Source organism: Anser brachyrhynchus, assembly GCF_964034855.1.
Source record: "Anser brachyrhynchus genome assembly, chromosome: 4".
Classification (NCBI taxonomy): Eukaryota; Metazoa; Chordata; class Aves; order Anseriformes; family Anatidae; genus Anser; species Anser brachyrhynchus.
This window is the reverse complement of record NC_137698.1, coordinates 66203911-66229844: the sequence shown is the minus strand read 5'-3', so window position 1 is coordinate 66229844 and position 25934 is coordinate 66203911. Positions and strand designations below refer to the sequence as shown.

The window sequence follows — 25934 nt, the reverse complement described above, 5'->3', positions numbered from 1 at the left end:
CATCGTTCATTATTATTCTTGGTTCATTCTCAGAGGTCCAACACTTTGCAAATGTCATTTAGTATGTCAAGCCTAATGAGCCCTGCACTCAATTTTGATACATTCGTTCCAGCTACAAGTCAAGCCTTATTCATCAGGTGCTCATTTTATGCTTTACAGAAGCATTTCTACATATTTCATAAATATACAGCACAGTAGCGTACCTGTGTGGTTCAAGAGATCCACATGTGACACTTGGCTAATCTGTCCTGCTGACAAAGTGCTGCTGATACCGAGGCCCCAAGCTGCTTCATACCTCTTTTTTAAAGTAAAACAGTTTTGTACAGGCAGTTTTGTCCTGACAGCATCTCTGTAAGTTTTTCTGCTGTACTGTGTAAAGCCACATAAAAGAAATAGGAAAAGGAACCTTGCCCATCTCATGTTTGCTTTGTTAGAGGAAAAAAATCCATTTGTGTCTTAGTTTAGTTTTTAATTTCAAAGCCCTTGTACTTTATTCAGCATTTTAAATACTTTTTCTATAAGCTATTTCAGTGTATCTTCTAACTTGTCTTATTATCTCTGAATATATTGCTGAGAACAGACCTACAAGAACAAGGAAGTAGATTGTATGACCCAGCAAGTCTTTCGTTTTTATAACTTACGATTCCATGATAATTGAGTTCTAGTCTGCAGTGTCACCTGATGTATTGTTAGATGCTATCTATTTACTGCAATAGTAAGCTGATTGTTTTTTCCAGTAAAATACTGGCAAATACATACAAAAACTGCAGCATTACGCAACTATTCTACCAAAAGTCTCTTAAAATCTGTCACTTTATGTTCAGTCTGCTGTCAATTTTGAGATTTCTATCACAGTTCCCAGCTCTTTCTTTTGTGTTCTCATCTGCTATTTTTCACAAAGAATTATTTTGAATGATAGCTTTTCATTTCTGTTGCTACTGAAGAGATAATAAGTTAGTCCAAAATTCCTGTGAAGACTTTTTTTTCAATGCTGAAAGTCCTTATTAAGTATAGACTTTACAAAATTGTGATTTGCAGTCTTTACATACACACACACACACACATATACATGCACACACACTGGATTTTCTCCTAATGAATGTCCTAAGATAACATGAGAAATGGTAAGTATATTGGAAATGCTTATTTGGAGTAATACTGCATTAATTTTTTTAGGTGAAAACTTTACAGCATATTAAGATGTTTTAATTTAGGATGTAACGGTACTTTGCTGAATCAGTAAACAGAAATAGGATCTATTTAGACGCAGGATTTCTAAACCCAGGAATATTTTAGTGGAACTATGAGGTACTGTATAACTATGATATGTTGAATTAAAGCTTCAGTCTTAATGGAACATACAGTATAATATAATAATAATAATAAGCTACTTTAAAAAAGTGATGTTCATGCTTTTAATGCAAATGCATTTTTGGGAAAGAGAATTTGTTCAAAAGAAAAGTTAAACTACTTTTATGAAATACTCTTAAATATTTCAGTCACAAGATCAGAACATGAATATAGTCTAAGGTTAGTCAAAACTGGAAGATGAATTTAGGCTTTAGCATGTTCTATTTTTAAGTCAACTTCAGCTTGGCCTGAGGAATAGTTCCCTAGACTTCTGTGTTGAGAACCTTCCTTCGACAAAGTAGGAACTTTCTGAGTGATTCAAATTGTTAAAATATAATCCATGTTGTTCAGACTGCTAAAAGCTTTTTTACAAAGAATAGGTCAAACCACTTGGTGATGGGGCAGGTGACATACGTGAGTTTATAATACAGACATACTTTTTCATTTTATTTTTCTCCCCTCTCAGTCGCTTGGACTGCTAAGTGCTGAGAAACAGCACAGGGAGGCTTTACAGGAAGCCTTTGTCTTGATTACAGCCCTAACACCCTAAATTCGGGGTTTGTATTGTCTGAAGTGGTAGAAAGATTCTGTACTGAGGAATTTTACTCAAATTTGCATTATTTTTTATTCCAAATGTGTTTCCTTTTGAAAATGATGTGTTACGGTCAAGGAAGTACTGTACTTAGAATTTAAGGTATGCTCATGGATATTTTAAACATACTGAGCAGCTCAGTCCTATGTGAGATGAATAACTGATTTATGCACAATGTAAAGAAGAATGATCATGGTCCTGTAAAGTATTCTTGTGCATGTCTTCAAAATTTTATGGAAAATTGTCTGTATCACTGAACAGCAAATGGCTTTCATTGTTTATTTTTTTCTTTTAACAGGCATCTTCTAAGTTTGCCCCTTTCACTATCTGAAGAGGAATTGCTTAAAATGAGACAAGAGTTCCACTGCTGCTTTTCTCAGGTGGACAGCAGCTTGGCTCTGCCCAAGATAAGAGCTAGAACTTTGCTTCAGGTTTTTGAGCTGGAGCAAAGGGATGCAGAGCTGCTGAAAGTTGATCAGAATTTAGCAATGACCAATAAACAGGTAGGCACAGTGTGGGATCGGTGTGGGGATGGGTGAGGTGTTCATACATGCATCCACAGTTGTCGGCCTGATCTGCAGGTGAAGTCCATAGCTTCTCCATAGAGATGACAGCAACGTATGCTTCTCTTGTGTGTGGATTGGTAAACCTTAAAGATAACTGTTTGAGCAGCAGTCAGATATGGTTCCTTCACATACACCTGCACACCTGCATAGATCTACTGCTTGTGTGTCCTCCAGCCTTGCCAAGATGAAGGCATCCGTATAAAGAAACGGTTGGGTGACCAAAAGGGGACTCATCTGAGGAGAGTCCACTGAAATGTGAAAAACTGGAGAGATGATAAGTCTGACTCTGAATATCAGGGACCAGTTAGGTCCTCTACAACCCAAACTGAGATTTCTCTTGCAAACCCTCCACTTCACTAAATTTGGCACTAAAGTAAGGAAGGACATTATTGCCTCTTGATAATAATATGGGCTTGATTTCAGATTCTTCTTTACAAAATAATTGGATATGTACAGAGGTGGTTTTATTTTGTTTATTTTAAATCTAGATAATAAGATAATCTAGATAGTCTAATAAGTAGATTTAAAGTTAGAGAGACTTTCCCAACAAGAAATATCTGTCAAATGTAGCACTTTTTTTGTTTGTCTGTTTTGTTTTGTTTTTAATAACACTGAAGGGTGTTAAATTCCTTTTGTAAGATGTAAAATCTATGGGATCATAAATTGTTTTCTGTTCTTAAACACGAGAAAGAAAATTGTTTCCTGTATAATTTTTCTGATACAATCGTAAAAGGAGTACTTTCCCTTGCTTTGTTTTGGTTCAGTTATGTTTTCTAAATGTGTAAACTAACTTGGGATAATTATATTAGGAAGTAGGCTAGTTCAAAACCTTAATAATTTCTGAATTACTTAAGAAGGAAAATGACTTTGCAATAGCCTTATAGTTGAACAAGTGTTATCATTTCCATGAGAGTTCATTATACTTAGTTGATATTCTTGTAAAGATATATAAAGGTCAAGAATAATTTGATTACATGAAGTGGTGCCTATTAATACTATCAGGTTCATTTGTGAGTCATATACTGTGTCTCGAAAACAATGCAGTTCTTAAATTAATTTTCTTTGTTCATTTTTAACTGTGCTGAGGAAACTACGTATCAGTATGTATCAGTTAACATCTTTTTTTATTGTCACTACTAAAGGTTGTATAAAATCAAATTTATAGCAGTTTTCATGGAAAGGGTGAATGAATGAAATTTAAATGAAATGAAATGAATGAAATTTTAAAAAGGAGTTTCCAGTTTTATCTGAATGTCTGAAAGGAATCATCAGAATGAATGCACAGCACATGCATTTCAGAAATATTTTCTCAGTGAAATTTGTCCTTGTCAAGTGTTTCATTAACTGGTGAATCTGCCCAAGATAGTAAGTAGTAATCTTAATGGTACCATCCCCATCTACCTCTTACAAATAATGCCTTTTTTGCTCATCTTATCACAGCAGCATTCTAAAATGAAAAAATCAGGATCCAGGAGTAGAAATAAAATAGATATTCTGAAGAAATCTTTACAGGACAAAATTTTCATTTATGAAGACTTGGTGAAAGATGCAAATGTGAATAAGGTAAATGTAAGAATTTTCCTGTTCTGGGGTCAGAACCTGTATTTTAAGTAATTAAAGAATAACAGTTCTCAGTCATGAATAATATCCAGATAAAGAAGACATGAGGTGCAGTGGCATGATCTGTCTTTTTGCTCATACCTGCATTTGTCAAGATGTATTTAAAGATTGATAGTTTTGGCTTTTTTTTTAATTTTTGCACCTTAGTTACAGAACTGCTTTCGTGTCTCTCTCTTTTTTTCATCTGATGGTTCTGGGGCTTGGTGTATCCATGATTGCAAGATTCCCCTAGGTCCTCTGGGTTTCCTAGCGGACCTTTGAAATCATAGAATCATAGAACAGTGGATTGTGCTTCACTACTGAACAAGATTTTATTCATGGGCCTTGTTAATGCTACTGAAAACACAGAAACGGGTTCTTAGATTCCAATACATTTTGGGTAGTTTTATACTGAGTTTATTTATACACAACTCATTGAAGGGGAGCCTTGATTCTTGTTGGTACCTTTTAAAAGGGTCCCAGTCCCAATCTATTGTTAATCCTTAAGGAATGGAAGGGCCAGTGTCAATATGGGGTTTTGGAGGTTTTTTCCTTCTCTGCCAGTAGACTTTCCATGAGATACTCATCTTCTTTAACCTCTCTCTGCTTCGTTTTCCCATTTGTGAAATATGAGTAATATTACTTCTCTGTATCTGAGGTATATTATAACGACAACAGTTAGACGTAAGTAGTGCTCAGCTATATAAGCACTAGCCAGAGCAAGTGTCATTGGAACTTGAAATTGGTAGAATCATAGAATTATTAAGGTTGGAAAAGACCTTCAAGATCATCTGGTCCAAACATCTCCCTACCACCAATATCACCCACTAAACCATGTCCCTAAGCACCATGTCCAGCCTTTCCTTAAACACCCACAGGGATGGTGACTCCACCACCTCCCTGGGCAAACTGTTCCAATGGCAGATAAAAAATAATTTCACAAATGACTGCAATACCAATTTTATTATAAATTTGGAAGAAATTTTGTACACCTGTTTCTTCAGCTTTTTGTACCTGGATCCCAAGGAATGGGTCAATATGTTTATTCAGACATAATTTTATGTGAGATTAGCATATTGTTATTATTGGTTGCAGATGGTAAAAGCAAAGGTTTATCTAGTCCAACATCCAGTCTTTGAAACTGAGAGCAGATGCTTAGACAAGAATGCAAAGAGTGGCCAAGTGTGTTCTACCAGTCTTTAATAATTTAACAGCTTTTACCCAAGGATGTATCTAATTCATAACTGGAGGCATTTGTACTTCTGTTTTCAATTCCTAATACCATGACCTCCAAAATCTCCTTTCATTTTTAATTTTTTTTTTACCATTACTTAAAAGGACAATTGAGTATAGGTCCTTCTCTTAGGCATTCGTTTTGATAACACATTTGGTGTGATCATTGACTTAAACTTTTGTTAGAATCTTGTTTTAAAATTGGAAAGTTAGCTTCTCTAAGCCTCATTATTTTAGTTTTACATGTGCCATCTGGCATACCTGTTGTTGTTTTAATTGTACAGCTGCATATTAGTTGTAAAAAGCCAAATGCTTTGGGCTTTTCCCAATAAGGAAACTAAACTATTGTTAAGGAAACTCATTAGTTCTCACATTATCATTAGAACAAAGAAGTACTGCAATAAACATTATGTTGATCACAGAAGAAAAGTTTGGTTTTTTTTCTGCCTTCTGCAGTCTGTTGCCTCATTCCTCATTTAGAATCTTATGCTTCTAAATTTTGCATTGATGTAAACACTTCTATCATCTAACTCAGAATTAACTATCTGATTTTTCACAGCCAATTCAAAGGGATGGGGGAACAATGGAGCAATGTTCTGCTTTATTTCTCCTCTGTTCACTGTTGCTTTTCTCCTGCGGTGCTCACATGGTGTTGTGGGTTCTTGTCTCTGTTTTGCAGCTTACAGGATGGCTATAAACTTTTTTCTAGACAGTGGTTATGAAAACAGCAGTGGGATATATTGTTTTGAAATCCCATAAAACAGACATGCCAGAGAAGAAGTTTTAGACAGGATGTAGTGAGCTGAGAGGCCATGGAAGAAAGTTTACGGCCTAGTCTTATAGTATGAGGACTATCTAATTCCTCTGTGTTTCATAGCTGTGTTGAGGTGTCCTGTGCACTTGGCATGATTATGTGGCAGTTCCTTTCTGAAAAAGCATTTATCTATATCAAAAGAAAGACAGTGGTAAAATACATTGTTTCTTCTGTTTACCCTTCTGGGCTAAAAAAAATCAATACTAATAGACATACATGAGAAAAGTCTTTGGAATTACAGGTAATGAAATACATTTTCAGGGCAAGTCAGTGGGAACTTAAGAACTGAGAGCTTGAAAGATCAGATAGTCAGACAGTGTGGCTCTGAAAATTGCTAATTGCTTTTGAGAGCTTTATCCTCTGTCGCAAGGACAGAGTGCAACAAAGATCAGTAGTATAATCATTAATTCAACATGCCTTTCAAAACAAAAACTTGAGTCTTATTGGAGAAGTTTGTCTTGTGCGCAGGCTTTCAAAGGAAGATTTTGTTTAAAAATTTGCCTCGGCACTGATGTGTGGAATAATCTTGCTTCCAGGCCTTTGTCTTGTGTCAATGGCTCATAAGAATATCTTGAAATAACTATTTGGATTTTGGAAATCAGTTTGCTTTGACGAGATAAAACAATGAAACAACAACAAACAAACCCCAGTCAGGTGGGCTTGTCTGTCTTGTGCAATCTAATTCAAAGTCATGATCTGTAGAATGTTCTGCAGTTTTTGATTTTATTTGATTTCCAATTGGTATTGCTAGAGTACAATATGGGGCTCTGAATGCTTATGAGCTGTTGGATTGTGAGGTTAGATGGGAAATGTTAAAATTACTAGCTTTTCAGTAAAAAGCATTACACAGAGAAGAAAAGGTCTCATATTCATTTTACTTGTTTCTCACCTGCCTGCAAAGAATATAGAAGATATATACATAAAAGTAATATTAGTATTGAATATTTCCTACTAAAAACTGGAACGTAGGAACAAGCAATGGATATTTCTGTGTCTGGCCTAAGGTACAAGTCATCTACTTTTTAATGTTGTTTTTTTATGAGCACTTGGAGGCAGCTTAGCTCTTTTTCCATAAACTCCAAATTTCGGCCATTACTTTTGCTTTTCACTAGAGATCTCTGCTTCCAGTGCTAAAAAATAACAACTTAGTTTTTAGAATTTTGTTTTACTGTATTTCCAGTGTGATCTCTGAGCTGAATTCTCTTCCAAACCCAAATATCCAATGTGTGTGTTACCCATATGCTTTCTTAGTTTTTAGTGTCATACACCTATATTTTTCAAGCCCATCACTGGAGACAACATCTAAAACAAGGATGCTCCATGTTGGTGAACCGTATAGATGGGGTAGCACAGATCACATACACCTAAAAGATTAGGCAGAAATGTGACTAATGAGGGCTCTAACAAATTTAACTGCAGCAGCTGAAGAAGTTGTCTAGCCGAGATGATTGTCCCTTCACTGCTCATTAGTGTCTCTCTGACAGCGAACACATCCTGGAACAGCCATGAACAGCTCCCACTTGCAGACCATAATGAAAGCGAACTTGTACTAATACACAATAGTCCTAATATGAATTACTGTAACTGAGTCATGGGCAAATTTAGGTTGCTCTAGGGAACCTGCTTTGGCAGGGAGGTTGGACCCGATGATCTCTTGAGGTCCCTTCCAACCCCTACAACTCTGTGATTCTGTAATCAATTCTTTAAACAGTAATGTTGAAAGACAAAGTCCGTCTTTTAAGATGGAGACTTGTTAAAAATAACAAGAAAATTATTCTTGTCTCTACTTTGTGACTGTAGCATGGTTTCTTACTCTTGAGTTGTACTTGGCTTAATTCACATTAGTAGGAAATACTTCCTGATGGTAACCTTCCTTCCCTTGTGTTCACGGACATTCCAGATGATATAATGGAGACTTTGGAGAATATCACATGAACATAGCACAAGCATATTTGGTTGCAAATCACATTGTAAATTTAACTCCATCTACCTGGTAATAGAATTTGGATGAAACACAATCTCTCTTGGCAAGTTTCTTATCAATATAATTTCCAAAGAAAATTCTTAAGCATCGTATTACATGTTTATTGTCTCAGGGATCTAAAAGCTTGGTGGCAGTCTCCATAAATGCTGCTTTCAGGCTAATTGTGAATAGAGTCAAAGATATATAATTCTGATTAACACGAATAGAATACAAAGCTAACATGAATGGAAAGCTAATAAGGTGTTAATGACTTGAGTACGTATCATCTTTCTTTATTTGTGCAGAGATACACTGAGGGGCCAAATCAGATCTTGTGCCAATGGCAAGTCATATAGTGTCTAAAGACTGCGGTTCACCTTCAGCATTATTGTTCACACTTGATGGACAACTACTTTATAATTCTCTTCCCTATAAGTGGTGTGACTCACCAGTGCCACAGGAGTGTGTGTTGACAATTGCCTGATAGAGCTTTGCCCTCCACCTCTCCCCGGGGCCTTTCTTCAGAGCAAGTGGCAGGGCATGCTGCAGCCTGGGCAAAGACAGGGGCCTGCTGGAGCACCTCCATAAGCTGGGCTTCTCGGTTACTATTGTGAACTGTGGGCATCTCAAATATTTTAACGAAGGGATAAGGCTAAGAGTATGTATAGTGGTGCAACACTAGTAAAATGTTGTAACTAGCCAGATAATTTTAAAGAAAACTCGTTTGAGATTATGGAATTCATTGTGTAAGAACTCTGTGGTGCCATATAGCAGAGTATCTCAGAGGACTATAAACGTAATGCTAATCTTTCTAATAAACATACAGGTCTATTTATTACTCCTATTTTCTAGACAGGTAGAACTGTAGAGAGATTAAGGCTGCACATATAGGATGCCTTAGGATCCATGCTAAGATACCTACCGTGTAGATATCTGAATTAAATAGGGATGTTCATCTCTTCCCATTCTTTAAGAGAGGGGCCAAATTGGATGGGATAACTACCTTTCCGTAGCATGCAAATGGGAATACCTGCTCTGAGTGACAGTAAATTAATCAAAACATCTTTAAAAGGTTTTGAGATGCCTCCTCTGATGGCTGTGGTCCTTCCATTCTGTCACAGGGAGTGGTTGCCTGAGCATTTCTGTTAAAATAAATAAGCATTTTCTTAAGTTTCCAATATTATTTCTGAAAACTTTTTTACATGCTGTGAAACTTCTCAGATTTTTTTAGGAGCAGAAGAGAATTTAGAGATGGAGTGAGAGGAAAAACCCTGCACTCAGATACCCAGCAGTGTCATAGTTGGGCTGTTTCTGTGCTTAGATTCTGGATTCAAAATCCAGTCTGTAGTGCAGCACTTGATGTAAGTTCTAAGTAGTGGAGTTGCAGCTCTCATGCTTGTGTATGCTCGCTCTGTCTTCCCTCTCTTACAATAAAAATTCTGGGCCGGCATGGATAGGTAACACAGTGAGAGAGAATAAAACTTAAGATGAAAATTTTTTGACGTCTTTGAGGATTCACTTACCCAAATGTTATATGTGCAGTGTAGTCTAACCTTGACATCCACACTTAAACATCAGTAGAAAGAGTTTTTTTAGGGTATGACACGCACCAACAGGCACCTTTTCCCTTTTCTTTGACTGTAAAGGGGGCTTAGAGTGACAAGCTCAGATGGAAGCATCTAATCACAGCTGGTCACTGGCCACATTGTCCTGCAGGAAAACAGATTCAGGGGCAATTTCACTGTCTGTGAATGTCAGTGGTAGAGTATGGAGGGCTCGTCAATACCATTGCATCTGATTCTGTGCTTGGGAATGCAGTTTGCCTTCCACCCTCGGGTTTGCTCTACGTATATCCCGTTAGATATGTGGCAGCAACATAGTAATTGAGTTAAAATATTTTGTTTTAATCCTGTTTGAGTCTGTTCAGTCCAATTTTAATTCTGTTTGAAATCCATTACCAGTGGAATCTTGATTTAGAGTTTAACCTGTTTGTATAAGAGGATTTTTCATTATTTAGTTAAAGAATTGTAGGTTGAATTTTATTGGTCAATATCAACTAACACATGCTAAGTTGAAACTATAGTCTTTCTATAAATTTTGTATTGTTTTAACTAATTGGAAGGATGTATTTTCTCTTCCTCTTCAGTCACTCATGTATGTAAGCAGAGATTTGTTTGTGTTATTAATTTTTACCTTTGTTACATTAAAAATTAATATAGACCCTGTATTCCAGGTTAGTATTATTAGAGTTATATGTACTCCCCCCTCCCCCCCTCCCCCCCCCCCCCAAAAAAAAAAAGCCTGATCTAATTGGTATCTCACCTTCCTGCAGTATTTTGTGATCATTTATATACAGTAAAAGCTTGGAATTGAATGTTTAAAAACACTCTTTCTTTTTAAACAATGTATCTCATTATAAGATAACAGCTTTGATTTCTTTGCTGCTTTAATCCAGCTTGTTAATTGCAGACTAGTAAAATCATGAGTGTTCATGTAAGGTTTTAAGGTTTTATGTTAATCTTGTTATCTTTTGTGCTTCATTATTTTTTAGGTTAATTACGAGTTGCTGCTTGAGAAAGACTGTCAGCTGCGTGATCTGGAAAATAAACTTGGAGAGTATATTGCTTCTTTACAGTTTCAAAAGACTGTTAAAAAAATCAAAATGTTGGAGCTATATACTGCTATCATAAGTGTACAAGCTTTGCTCTTTGAACAACTGAGCATGTCAAAAACCATGTCAAAATTGGAATGTATTCAGATTTTGGAAGCCCATAATCCAGTAAGTAATGAGGATGTGAGAAAGAAAAACTCCTGTTAGGAGGCAGCAACTGAGACAGTAGTTTATTTGACTTTGATTTAGTTACACTGGTTTGTAACTCTTGATGGTCTGGCCTTGAATTTCTGTGTTTATGTGCACTCTACTGTTCTAAATAAAAGAACTAAAGTAAAGGAAAATATTAGTGCCAGAGAAGATTGTATATTGTGATTATTTATTTTTGTTACAGTACCATCCAGAGATATACAGTCAGGAAGAGCAGTATTTTGATGACTAGTTAAATTTTGTTGATTACAAGAAAGAACATTGGGAAGAGATAGTGTCATGATTCGTCATGAATGTGTTACAAATTTTTTGAGAATATAATGCTAGCCATACAGGAAAATCCATAAATACACAATATACTTAAATCATGGAGCTTTTAAAGTTATATATATATATAAATGTATAAATATACTTACCTGTCTGTCTCCCTCCAAGCATACTCACATTGTTTCTATAGCAGAAACTTCAGAAAGACCTCTTCCCTTCATTGTTCATTGCATTTATTACACACGTTACATGTATGTGACAGTTTTCTATTCTTTTTTTAATACTTCAGTGCTCTGTATTCATAAGGACGGGTTTTGTCTGCTATTTGTGGCCATCCAAGTGAGGCTTGGGAGAGCATTGGAGTTGAACAAACAAAATGATTTTTTAAGAGCAAAATCTCTTTGCTTGAGGGCATCATTAGAAAGCTATTACTATGAAAACTCCTGCTTAAATTTTAATGCTCTCATCTCTATAGAGCTTCTCTTAAAATGGCAGTTAGTATGCTTATACCATTCCATTTAAAAAATAAATCATTAAATCTGTAGAGAATGGAGAAAGTTCTGCATAGACAGAGTATTAAAATAATTTAATCTGGGATTATTGCTTTTAATGCAGGAATTATAAGAGGTCCCAAAGAAAAGATTGGGCTTTGTCCCATCTTCTGCAAAGAGGTTGCTTTTAGCTTCTCTGTCCTTGAACAAATGGCGAAAAAGTATTGAAGGAGAGACTGAAGATAGAATAACTAGCACTGGATTCTTTACCCAGTGTGCAGGAACTGAGCTAAGCCTTATTTGGGGAAAAATATATTTTGGGCACTGTTGGTTTACAGAAACTATCTCCTGGTAATCAAACCTTTGTCTCTTGCTGTGTTTTATTTCTGCTCCTTTGTTCCTCTACCTGACAAACATTAACACCTGTTACTTTAAAACAAATATGTCAGATTACACAGGATTCTCTAATGCTTAACTACATCAGTGATAGTTTTACCAATCAATGAAACAAAACACATCTGGCTGTATGTGAATTTGCTTTATACTCTTAGAGATAGCAAGTTAATATTATTTTTAGGTGTTAGGAGAGTAGATCTGAGCTCCAGTGTCACATCTTGCTGACCAGGGAGCAGATGCTTACTTAGAGATACCATACTTCAATGAATTTGTAGTGTGAATACAGCTGATGAGGTGGAAGAATAGGTAGATAAAAAAAATCAGTATTTTTTCCAAGCTACAGGTTGGGAAGAAAGGTGCTAAGATATTTAGTAAGCAACTTTTTTGAGGTCAGACAAAAATGACATTGGAAGACTGGAATATGAGCCCTTCCTTCTGATGTCTGCTTTGATTCTTTGTTCAAAGAGGTCTTTGTCATGAGAGATCCAGTCCACTTAAAACTTTGGGTTTTAAACCTTTGATTTTTAGACCATTGTATTTGAATCCTGATTTTATTACACAATTTAGTAATTCAATAAATTCACAATAGTACACTGTCTTTGAACTCACATCTCTTTGATACTAGCCATTGATGCAATATAACTAAAACTAGTCTTGCTGAGTTTCACAAGCTGTTCCAGTGGCTTTATGTAGCTCATAGATTAATTCTGATGGTGCCATTCTTTTGTTTGGATCTCAGGCTTGCCGGTAGTCTTCTTTCTAGATGTCTTCTACATAGGAAGGTTTCAGAGAGTATCAGCGTTTAACACAATGAAAATTGGCTCATATCTTTAGGCATTGTTCTCATATGTTCACAGCATGCAAGTCATGTTTACTGAAGCCATTCGATGAGTTGGAAAGTGTAATGACTGCACGTGGCTGGGTGGAATGAGAAAATGAATAAGCTAATAACACAAGCTCCGATACCATCTTCTTTCTTCACTCCAGTTGGAACTTGTTCTTGTAAGATAATTTATGAACTTCAAGATTGTGTTTTCAACCTCTAGGAGATTGAAGAACTTGACAGGAAGCTGGAGTATGAAATGTTGCATAAGGAGTCAGCTCAGCAGCAACAACATCTAATGAATAAGCAGAGGTGGACACCGGATGGATTGGGGCTTTCAAGTGAACCTGTAGAAATGAATGCAGACAGACAGGTGACAGTTCTGCTAAGACAGGCCATGAATAAATGTAACCAATTTATAAATCTGCACCAGCAAAGGTGAGTGCTTTGGTCTCAGGTGTTGCTAAATCACCACAGTCATTACAGACTTTAAGATAGCACAGAGAAACAACAGACGAAATGTCTGCTGTGCTGGGGAGGGACTGTGGCCCAGAGCATAACTGAGAAGTCTCAGGAGCACTGAAATAAGAAATAGGAGATAACTTAGTTGCATTTGGATGGTGATGTTCTTTGTGACAGTCACCATATCTTGATGGGGAGCCAGTGACAACGTAACAATACTTCCTAGCAGCAAGGGGGAAAAGAATTCTAATCCTGTTTCTTCATTTCCCAAGAAGATGAGTAAGGACTTCAATGAAACCTGCTCAAGTGGGGTCAGAGGAAGTAACTGAGAAATAAAACTGAATTTCCATCTCCACTGTAGACTGAATTCCCTGTCCCACAGTTATTTTTGATGTCATATATAAGTAAAGGTATCAGTGGAAAAGTTAAGTACCTTTAAGTAAAGGTATCAGTGGGAAAAAAAAATGCCTCTTAGGAGAGATGTAGAAATACCTGTCTTGTATGAAGGTCACCCAGCAAAAATAGATGATAATGTGCAAAATTACAAAATAATGTATTACATTAGGGTTACAGGAGTTAGAAAGTACATTTCTACTTGTATTGCACACTATTAAAAGCCTACCACATCTCAGGTTTCATGTAAGATTCTTAGAGGGTGTTTTCCATTACAAAGAGGGTTTCCTTTGAACCAATTGATTTATTAAAATAGCTTAGATAGGCTTTGAGTGGAGTTGTAGCACTCTTAAGTCTGTTTTAACTCTAAAGGGGCTGGAGCTGTCATTGATGTCTCTCCTAGAAGAGCAAACAGGTTACTGGCTTGGGAATACTACAGGATACAGGTGTGTCAGTCAGGCCTTCAAAGGAGCAACAGCTAGTCTTTACTATTTACCTGTAAACATAATGGAAGAAATGAATCTTGCACTTTTCCCAGATAACATTGTAATGGCTTCTTGGTCTGGAAAGAAAAAAAAATCAGTAATGAGGAAGGTAACAATTTATTGTTATTTCTGAAACAAAAAGGTCCACAAATTGCGGAAAAGCGTTGTGATGAAAATGAGGTGATGGGGGGACTGATTGAATGACAGTCCTTTGGAGCAATTTCAGATTTGTATTATGTGCAAGAACATGGCCTCAGATTCTGCTCTGATTTTGTGTTGTGGTTTAGGGGAGAAGAGAGGAGGAGAAACTGACTTATTTTAGAAGTTACGCTGCTCAGCCAACATGGCTGACAGAGTTTTGCCTCCTGAATGGATGACTTTCAGTTATTGTTTCCTATAATACAGTCATTGCACCTGAGAAGATTTCAATGTTAATTCTGTCTTTCACTTCAGCTTGAGAGATGAGCAGTGGAATTGCATGGTGCTTGAAGATCTCCTGGAAAATATAGAAATGGATGCATTTTTGGCACTTTATAGTCAGGTAAGCATGAAATTGAACAAAGCTAGCAGGTTTAAATTACAGCTGTGTCAGCAGATCAGCTTTTCTTCTTTTTTGGGAACTGTTGCAGATATATTTGTACCCAGTTCTGCTAATAGTCAGTTCTGGTGTTTGCAGCATATATTACCATTGACTTCAATTAATTCTGACCTACTTTTCAGCCTTTTTAATTTTACTAAGTTATACTACTTCTTCTTCACCTATAAATCCTTTCCGGCAGTTGTCCTATTGCATTTCATTCTGTGGAGGGAACTAAATTGCATGAGTTTCGTGTTTACAGACAGATTTACCGTTTGATTTCCACGTGTTAAGACGGGTTCTGTTTAGGTTTCAGTCTATGTGAGAAATGAATAGCATTGATTGTGTTACAAAACTAAATGATAAAAGCACTGCTAGTTAAGTTTTCTAGTGTCATTACTCATACTATTTTCAGAAAGAACATCTCTTCTTCATTGGTCATAATTTATTATTTGTTGGCTGCCTGTCAGTGCCACAAAGGGCATTAAAAGTGAATCACTGTTGTTCCTAAATTGTATTTGCAGGTTTTGGTTTAGGTAAGTAACTAATATCAGGGTGAAAAAAAAAAAGACTATAGTAGCTTCTACGGCTTTTACCATCTAGGTGTCTTACCTTTCAAGGACAGTTGCAGTTGCAGCCACCTGTATCACAAACTGGGAACTTCATATGCTAGCGAGCCAAGGAGGGACAACTTAGACTGAGGGGATGTCAGCTTTTCCTGAATCTCGGGTTTGTTTCTACTCAGGTTTCTGAACTCTTTATCTTCTGTTGAGTCAGATGTCTACTTGAGATCAGCTTGGAGTGGGACTCCTGTATATTATATGTGCATTAGGAGATTCACGTGGTAGGTCACACATGCTTTCAGACCCTTACTCTGATTTGGGCAAGGAACTTGCAGCAAGGTCTCCTAAAGCTCACAGGAGTTTGATAATCACTTCAGTCTGTCTCTCATGGGGACGCTCGGGCTCCATTCAAAGTGGAATCATTGCATTAGCCTCGCTGGAAGAGACTTGACTCATCTGGGAGCCTGATGGTTAAGGTGCTGTCCTGGAATTGACTATCTCACTTTGTGCTAATGAATTAAGTTAGAGTGGAATTCAAACCTGGTCTTACGCTTCCCAGGTTTCCTATTCTCTGGGCATAATAATATAAGCACCAAAAATCCATTCTGACATGTTTTGCAAAGTGTAGCATTTGAAGGTGTTGCTGAGGAGGTCACAACCAGCATTACCAGCCTTCTAGTTTTAAATCCAAACTATGTGTTTCTGTAGCTTTTTTATTATTATTGTTTTTCTCTTCAATTTTTATGTTGCAACCCCTTTTTTCAAACTGTCTTGCTACCATATTCACCTTGACAGTTTGGCATATGGTAAACAGATATGGCTGTCAGCAACTGCTGAATTCTACTTCAGCTTTAAACTCCTTCTCATTGTGTTTCCTGCCCCCATGGCTGCTGCACGCAGAGCTCCTGAAAAAAACTTTCTGCTGTCTGCCATTGTAGGATGTTTGTGTGGTAAATACTCACAAGATGGTGAGTTTTAATCTGATTATTTCTTTATAGCTTTAAATTTTACATGTATTCATTTATGTTCCACTAAAATAACCTGTGTACTGCTGATGAGGCAGTCACCAACTATTTTCAGTTATGCATTAAGTTGTGGAACAGTAACATGGGCAGCAACAGCTATAACACTTTTCAGAGGTGATATTAAATTGAGGCTTCATTTTCCCATTTGTAATTGCAGTTTGTGTAACAACTGAAAATTTCAGAACATGTTTCTAGGTGAACAGAGGATAGATCTTTTGTCCTGTTCAACATTCTTTTTTTTTTTTTTTTTAATTTGGTAAAACGGGTAAGGATTTAACAGGCTTCTATGAATGTTTTGCTGAAGCATACAGTACTTCAGATACTTGTTAAATATCGTAAATGTAAGATAAGAAATAAATTATTTTAAGCATCAGTGGAAAATAAACATCAGAACACATACAGAAATTGAAAATGCTTTGAAAGGTCCTTTGGCTTTTGCTCGTCTTTCCCTATACTGCTTTAGTTTAAGTCATAGGTCTTGGTGGACCAGTCTTGTGAATTCTTTTATACTTTTTTTTTCCTAGTTCATTAGATTTTTATCTGACAAAACATTTTGCATCCAGAAATGCTGACTGTTATGTAGGCTTTAAACAGCACTGACCAACTCTTCCAGATTAACACTACTGAGACCATTATCATAGTGTAATTTCAGTGCTTTTAAATCTGCTGTTGCTTTGTGATTTTGGACTAATTGAAGGAATGGCTGGGGCCTTGTACAATGTTCATTTAGCTATTTCCTGGGCTGGTGAAAACACTCAGCACTAAGTGGGAACTCTTAAAAAAGAGCATGAACACTGCATTAATCTTGTACTCTGGTTCTTAGCTTGCCGTACCCCTGGGCATAGAAGGGTAGGAAGAAGTTGCATATAACAAGACAGCTGCTCAGCAGAAGACTTCTTACCTTGCAAAGGATGATGTGAAATGGTTTTCTGCTGCTTCTGAGTTAGCTGTGTGTGATAGAGCCTCAACATTTACCTCTCTCGTGAAGGCATTAAATTCAAGATGTGTGCCATATTAAGATCAGCTGAATGATGAAGCAGCAATGTAGGACTTAGTGGAAGGGACACCAAGAAGAGAGGCAAATCCAGTGGCTAAGTGCTACTTCTTCTGACTTTGAATCATTACAAGAGAAATGTTGGTCCTTTCCCAACAGACGTTCGCTCTTTTCTTAGCATTTCAGTTCAAATATAGTGCTCTTTTTCATTGGGAAGTATTGATTATATTTATCAATTAACTGCCCAGTACTAACCAGGAATATTCTGGTTTTGCATGTTACTGTAAGCTAGTGTCTATTCTAGAAGTTTTTTAATAGTGACGCTTCTTGTGCTACATTCCCGAAGATCTTACCATTTGGCTTGGGGAAAGCTGGATCTTGCTTTTCTACAGCATAGGTAAACCCTGTTGATTATGTTGCTGACAATTTAATTATCTCCTTGTGATGACTGTTGGGTTTCTAATCCTTTGGCACAGATGTATCGTGAAACAGCTTCTGAACAGCATGGTAGGCATTCTGCAAGTTCAGAAATTAAAATAAATGTTGTGCAGATTACAGATGCATGCAAACAGTATGTCATAATTTTCACAGTACCCAGTCCCTTTAGCACCCTAGCAGGTGAGCAGTGACCTTGATAACTCTAATTTATATATCTTGAAGACAGAAGCAGGTTTATGAGCATTATTGTCAACTCACTACAGCTGAAAAACTGGACACACTGTTCAATGTATACCTGGGGGACTGTGCTGTATGTTTTGTTTATAAGATTCCCTGAAGAAATTTTTAGTGTGTAGAAATATGTATTAGATACACCAGAGTGGGATTTTTTGTATTTACATTTAGTCTTATAAAAGGTAGTCCAGAGATACTTTGGGACACGGAGTTTATGAAATTCCATAACACCTATACAGATAGTGCCTTCAGATACACAAAAATGAATTCTGTTCATGGCAATTTTCATAATATAATAATTCCAACTGTAATTCCAAACTTGAATAGTCATAATTCAACTGTAAAGAAGTACACGCTCAGTAGAATAGGAGTTTATTCATTTATTAAGGCTCACAGTATAATATGTTCCTTCTCTGGGATATGTTTATCCTGTGTGTTGATATAGGAATTGATTTTTAAATCTTTTTTCCCCCTGTTTTCTTAAAATTTATAGGCACATTATATTGACACATATTAAGAAACTATAGTATTGTACCTCTGTATGTTACACTTATTCTTTTCTTTATAGAGGGTTTTCCCCTTTAAACTAGTTTTTAGAACTGTGGATGTAGCCTTCTTGGAAAGTTTCACTTTCCTACATTTTGTCTTGCAGCTTACATCCCTATGGAAGCAGATCTAGGTCGGTAAGAGATTTGCTAGAATGATAGTGAGTTCAGGATCATAAGCCTCTCGGTGAGAAGTTACTTATAAATGAGCATGTAGCTATAGCCCCAGGTACACTAGTTGATTTTTAGAGAAGACAAATGATGGAGACAGACTGTCATGTGGGAACAGCACGGTAAGCTTGAAACACAGCATGAATCAAGTTCATTGATTCTTGCATATAGGTGTTTAAATACACATTGCTCAGACAAAATACTTAAAAGTAATTCTACTGTTTGCAAACCACAGTTCATACATCCCTATTTATACTCTGGCGAAATTCAGAGAATACAGGTGAGGTTATTGGTAGCTCAACTAACATTTTTATCCATTAATGTTACAAAACACACAAATTTCTAATCTTTGCAGTACTTTACTGTCTCTAATATGCCTGAAGATTGAAACTCACCCCACACTGGAGAGCCTTTGGTCTGACTAGTGTGACCATTCCTGTATTTGAATGCACATTCACTTCTCCTTCCTGTTTACGCAAGCTGGTCCAGGTACCTGTGGGTTTTTCTAAGTGCTACTGCAGGTGCCTGCTCACACATCAGCACTCACTTTGCCAGACATATGCTAGGTGCACCTGGCTGGTGCCACTTTTGGTACTGTTGACAGCACTGTGGCACCTTGGAGGATGACTTAATCATGAATTCTGCTGTGTTAGAATACCACTGAGGGTTGTCTTCCAGTACAAATCATACTTGATGCAGAGAGGTAAGGGTCAGAGCGGAGGAAGGAATATTTTAAAGAGGAAACTATTACAGAGGAAAGCAGTACTGAAGTCATGACGCATATAAATAATCATCCGCATATAAATTATGGAGTTAAAGGTCCTGCTGAGACCATTCTGTCAGAGGGAAGGATGGGTCACAGAGATGCCATTTTTATGTTTTTTTGCAAGTTTCTGGAACAACAGTTTTTAAAGACCAAGCAGCCTGTATACATTGACTACAGAAATTAAACTTATCTGTCTGTATTAAGATTTAAGGCCTTCTTTACATTTTCCCTACAGAAGAATCAAATCACTTCTTACTTAAGAACCATGAACAGATGTCTCTCTTTCCTAACTACGGTACCCATTTCAGGATGAAAATAATGGATATTTGAAATACCCAACAACTTAGTAATCTATGATCAATCTTAGCATTTTGTCTCATTCGTTCTGGTATCTCAGTGGTTTCCATGGAAAACATGCAGCAATACTTAAGAGCCTAAGAGACTTTGGGGAGTGACTACTTCTGCATTTTGGAGAGAAATCTCTGCTTGTCTCAGTATACTGTAGGCTGTTTTATATTTGATACACATGAGAAATCTGCAGAAACAGCCCTGGGGACAGAGTAGTTTTGACAGCTGAGCAGCAAGTAACAATGTGGTTTGGGTGCCTAGAGGGAGACAGGGAATTGGTCTGATTCATCGTCTAGGGAACAACTGAATTTGAACTTAGTCTGTTTGGACACTGTGTGAATATAATTTACCAACAACCTTTGGGCCAGAAAATAAAAGAAAAAACATTTTTAGGGGGCTGAAGATGTTTCCTTCTCTTACTGACAAGTATTACAAGCTATTCTCTGAGCTTATCACAGAATGTGGTGTTACGAGAAGCTAAGCAATGAAATGCCCAACCATGGTAACACGTAAATGTTGTCATTAGGTTTCAGAGGTTATTTTTTTCTGATTTTGCAGACCAAAAAATGCCATATTGCTTCATTCCTATGTTGATAAGATTACAATCCATAAATTAAGTAAACCTTACATTCTAGAATATGATTGCATTGTGATTTTTCTGGCATCGAGTATCTGCTCTAAGCAGACAAAATGAGAGGAACCGGTTGTTTAGAATTTGAATTGCATGTATTTGTAATGAAATGGGGTACTTCAATGCATATGGGCCAGTGTGGATGGAAGCAATGAATGCAGGACTGTGACCACTTGACACCAAAACCACTAAAATGATTTTTAGTAATACTTTTTGTTTCTATGATGAATTATTTTTTACCGCTAGCAATTAAAATTCACTAACCCTTTCCTTCCCTTCCCTTCCTATGCTGCTTCCACTTATTAATCCTCCAGGAGCTCCGACTGGCAGGTTATTTAGCCAAACTGACAAGGGTGCCAATGGGAACGTTGCATGGGATTCTGAACTTGTTGCTGCCCTCCAGTTCACAAAGTGAGGTTCTTTCTGTCCTCGATTCCATCAATAAATATACAGATGCTGTTGCTGAAGGTGATAGTGCTGCAGATGAATCTGGCAGCTGTAAAAAAAGGTAAGTGTGATCTTTTCTGGTAGACTGTTGGAAAAGATTATTGCTTTCTTTATATATTTATTTGCTTGACAAGCAGATTGATGATAGAAAAATAGGACGTTCATAAGTTTCTTCTGTGAAATATTTTCATGGTGTAAAGTGTTTTGAAACTGCTGCTTTATTTTATGGAATAAAATTGATTGATGAAAAGCTCATAAGTTTTATAAGCTTAGGAGTGTAATTTAACTGAATTAGGCAGTTATTTTATAGGTTTATAAACCTTACTCTGATCATTTTCTTTTTGTTGACTTGAGTTTATTAAAATAATGAAGTCTCTCTCCCAACTCCCTGCTGTGCATGACATGAGAAAGGGAAAAAAGGTTATTTTTAAATTAAAAAAAAAATCTCCAAATTGGAGAGAGATGGGTTTGAAGGGTGTCCCTCAGAAAAAGAAGGATATGGACCTGTTAGAGCCAGAGGAGGGCCATGAAGATGATCAGAGGGCTGATGATCATAGCACCTTTCCCGTGAAGAAAGGCTAAGAGCTGGGGCTATTCATCCTGAAGAGAAGGCTCCAGAGAGACCTCATTGCAGCCTTTCTTTACTTAAAGGCTTCGGTACTTAAAGTATTTCAGTACTACTATAAAAAAGATGGAGAGCAACTTTTTGCTTGGGCAGATAGTGACAGGACAAGGGGGAATAGTTGTAAACTAATCTTAAGTTTAGGGGAGATTTGCATTAGATGTTAGGGGGAAATTCTTCACTCAGAGGTTAGTGAGGCACTCAGAGGTTGGTGAGGCACTGGAACAGGTTGCCCAGAGAAGCTGTGGATGCCCCATCCCTGGAGGTGTTCAAGGCCGGGTTGGACGAGGCCCTGAGCAACCTGGTCTGGTGGGTGGCATCCCTGCCCATGGCAGGGGGGTTGGAACTGGGTGATCTTTAAGGTCCCTTCCAACCCAAGCCATTCTATGATATGATTCTATGAAAAGCAGACGTGGCACTGAACCCTCTAGTTGTTGGATGTGAGTTGTCAAGGAATGGCTAAGGGTCCTTTGGACCATGTGATCTTATGTGATTTAAATAACTTGTGCAAAAACCCTTGTGTGCTCTTATTGGTTGCATTTATTGCATTAATGTTAGGGTTTTGGTAGTTAAAATAAGAAAAGGGGAAAAAATATGTTTAGTTAGGGATTTGCTGCTGGGAATTTTTTCTTTCCTCCTCCTTCAGGAAGAACCAAGAGAGGTGGCAAGCACTGGAGAACAAAGTAAGGGAAGATCTGATAAACAGAAGTTTGGAAAGAATTCCTTCTCTAAACAGGAGAGAAGACAGGTAAAGGAAAAAAAAAAAAAAGAGGAAGAAACACATGATTTTTTAAAATTATTATTTTCTTATACTCTATTTCATCTCCAAAGTTTCTTCTACATCTGTCAGAAAATAAGTTCATAAATGTGCCTTTTCTGACACTGTTATAATCTTTTATGCTCATGCAACACATTTATACATAATATGCAATAATAATATTAAATACCTAAAAAGGTTTTTCTGTACTTACCAACAAAATTCACACATTTTTCATAAACATTGCCTCACCTTACCTTACTTATTATAAGGTTAACTTTTCTTATGCAGTTTTGTATCTTGTAAAATGTTATGCAAATTATTGGGGATTGGAAGACAAATTACATTTCTGTCTAAAATATTATTTTCTTTAGCTTCCAGAGGAAAGTCACCACTCCTATGTCATGGTATGATACAGAAAGTGATGCTGTTTTTCTGCCAAGTTTTCATTTTTAATTCTTTTTTTTTTTTTTTCTTTCTCATTAATGTAGCTTGATAAAGAAGAAGCAACTTGTCCTCCTGGAAGAAGCATCATTCATTCATCTTGGATGTTTGTCTACGCATCCTCCTATGGAACAGTCTGGTCAATATGTTTCCTTGAACACTGCAACCGTTGAATCCATAGAAGTATTAGACACAGGGGAGAAGGTATTTTTGTTCCGTGAGCAGAGTGATCCAGTACTTTCTTTTCATAATTCTCCAAGGAAAAAGAAAAAGAACTTTCTTAATTCCAAAAAAGCTGCACATGCAAGTATGGATTAATGAGGGAGACTTCCATTTGAAGAATCAATTAGGGAAGAGGAAGTTATTTAAAAATTAGGAAGAATGAAGCTATGCAGCTTAGATAACACTTGCATTGTTTTATATCAACTTTCTGACATTGTAAATAGTTGTAATTTTACATTGTCGAACTTCACAATGAGCGTTGTGCATCTTTCAATTCTCATCAATGCATCTTTTGATGGATGGACCACTCAGTGTGCAAGGAATTGGCTGAATGGTCACACTCAAAGAGTTGCGGTCAACGGCTCAATGTCCAGTTGAAGATCAGTAATGAACAGTGTTCCTCACAAGTCAGTGCTGGGACAGACACTGTTTAACATCTTTGTTGGTGACGTGGACAGTGGGATTGAGTGTACTCTCAGCAAGTTTGCCCATGACACCACGCTGTGTTGTGCGGTCATAATGCTGGAGGTAAAGGATACCATCCAGAGGGACCTGGACAGGTTTGAGAGGTGGGCCTGTACAAACCTCAAGAAGTTCAACAAAGCCAGGTGCAAGATCCTGCATCTGGGCTGGGGCAACCCTAAGCACAAACACAGGCTGGGTGGAGAATGGATTGAGAGCAGCCCTGGCGAGATGAACCTGGAGGTGTTGGTTGATGAGAAGCTCAACATGAGCTGGCAATGTGTGCTTGCAGACCAAAAAACCAACCGTATCCTGGGTTGCATCAAAAGAAGCATGGCCAGTACATCGAGTGAGGTGATTCTCCCCCTCTGCTCTTGTGAGACCCCACCTAGAGTACTGTGTTCAGCTCTGGGGCCCCCAGAACAAAAAAGACATGGATGTATTAAAACAAGTCCAGAGGAGGGCCATGAAGATGATCAAAGGACTGAAGCACCTCTCCTGTGAAGAAAGGCTGAGAGAGTTGGGGTTGTTCAGCCTGGAGACGAGAAGGCTCCAGGGAGACCTTATAGTGGCCTTCCAGTACTTAAAGGGGGCCTACAGAAAAGCTGGGGAAGGACTCTTAGGGAGTGTAGTGATACCACAACAGTAATGGTTTTAAACTGAAAAAAAGGGGGATTTAGATTAGATATTTGGAAGAAATTCTTTACTCTGAGGGCAGTGAGGCACTGGAGCGGGTTGCCCAGAGAAGCTGTGGATGCCCCATCCCTGGAGGTGTTCAGGGCCAGGCTGGATGGGGCTTTGGGCAACCTGGTCTGGTGGGAGGTGTCCCTGCCCATGGCAGGAGGTTGGAACTGAGTGATCTTTAAGGTCCCTTCCAACCCAAACCATTCGGTGATTCGTTCTATGATGCAACAGATGACATATGGGTGTTTTGTGATGCACGTTCTGGCAGACAGGACTCAGTGTTCCTTCAGTGCTTTGCACTGATTTTACTGTAGCTGTTTCTTCATAATTTATATAGAAAGGTTATTTATTATATAAAGCAGGTATTGATTTACTGTTCTCGTATTTATGTATTCTTGTAATAAGCTGTGGTATAGCAGATGACATGAAGAGATGAAGTAGATGACCCACAAGTCCTCTGTTGTCTGATTTTCTCTTAGTCTAGCTAATTTAGTTTAATCTTGTGCTGTTAATAAGCTTTGAATGTTACTTCTGCAGTCTGTGTTCTCCAGTGGTAGCTGATAGTCCAGATCTTCAGCGTATGCATATGCACTAGGCCTTTCAACCCAGAGTAGTTTCATCTTTTACCTTTTTTTAAAAAATTTACTTCAGTAGAACTAGAAATGTGGCTTCAGTTCAGAACTTAAGTTTTAAGTCTTAAATATTTGCAACCCGTTGCAGTATTTTTCTTCCTGAAGCAATGTCATCATATATATCAGTAGAAAAGGGAAACTTGTAAATGGATATGTAATACGTTCAAAAGTTTTCTTTTTTTTTTTTAATTACAGTGCTGCCAACTGTTGTAATTTTATGTGGGTGTTTTTGAAGTTCTTATTCCCAAATTTCTCTAAATTATGAGGATATCGTTTTACATTTCAAAAAAGAGTTAATTTTCAAACCCTTCTAGTTGACGGAAAGAAGTCCATAAATATGAACCCTAAAAACTGTAATAGGAAAATATAAATTAAAAGGAATGCATGTATTTGATAATTCACAATATTCAAGCTGGTTTCAAAGGATTTTTTGAACTGTATTCAAATGCTGTGAGGGTACTGTGATTGTGTATTTTGCTGTTTTTGAGGTATGAAGTTTCTATACCTTTGTATTAATAGGACACCAATTTCATTTTAAAAATTAAAATGTTACTTTGTATGCGTGTCTGCAGTTGTCATCTATTCCCAGTGGAAAAAAAAACATTTTTTCCCTCTTCACTTGACAAGTTTAAATATTCATTCCACAGTAAACAGCAATTAGTGTTTCTTATCACTATTAACATTAGAAAATGTTCTATGCAGTAATTAGCCTGATAATCCTAATTATTTTCTGATTGCATTCTTCAGTCTCTTGAAAGAAGTCATCACTCTCACAGAAAAAGGAGCGTGTCAGGGTAGTGGGAGTTCAGAGTTTGCTGTGTTTTAAGGCATCTTGTATGTCCTCCTGAAGGCTAGGATAGGTTAAGGTAAGGTCTGCCCTATCTTGAGGCAGGTCAGAGCTGCCTCTGGAGGAGGCTCAGGTGTTTCAGAAAAAGGTTCAGAAGAGTCATGTCTCCAGCAGCCCCTGTGCAAGACTAAGCAGTAGGAAAAGCTGAGCTGTAGTCAGGGCTGCAAGGAGCACTTGAAAGCTGTAGTATCCTCACCTGATGCAAGTAAGACTTCTCCCAAGCCCAGACCTTAGGCTGTTACTATATGAAAAGGGAAACAGCAGCACTAC

General features: G+C 37.3%; 1 protein-coding gene across 1 annotated transcript in view; it reads left to right on the top strand.

Moving 5' to 3' along the window:
• Window positions 1-25376, top strand: part of EVC2 (EvC ciliary complex subunit 2) — a gene marked incomplete at its 5' end in the record, with an annotated part of 69930 nt that extends 44554 nt beyond the window's left edge. Inside the window, 10 exon segments of the mRNA XM_080588969.1 lie at window positions 2241-2445; window positions 3949-4071; window positions 10669-10896; window positions 13139-13353; window positions 14709-14796; window positions 20862-21055; window positions 22263-22364; window positions 22865-23131; window positions 23133-23139; window positions 23142-25376. Of these exon segments, the coding sequence (XP_080445095.1) occupies window positions 2241-2445; window positions 3949-4071; window positions 10669-10896; window positions 13139-13353; window positions 14709-14796; window positions 20862-21055; window positions 22263-22364; window positions 22865-23131; window positions 23133-23139; window positions 23142-23186 (1474 nt within the window). The 3' untranslated portion in view covers window positions 23187-25376.
• Between the last annotated feature and the right edge of the window lie 558 nt (window positions 25377-25934).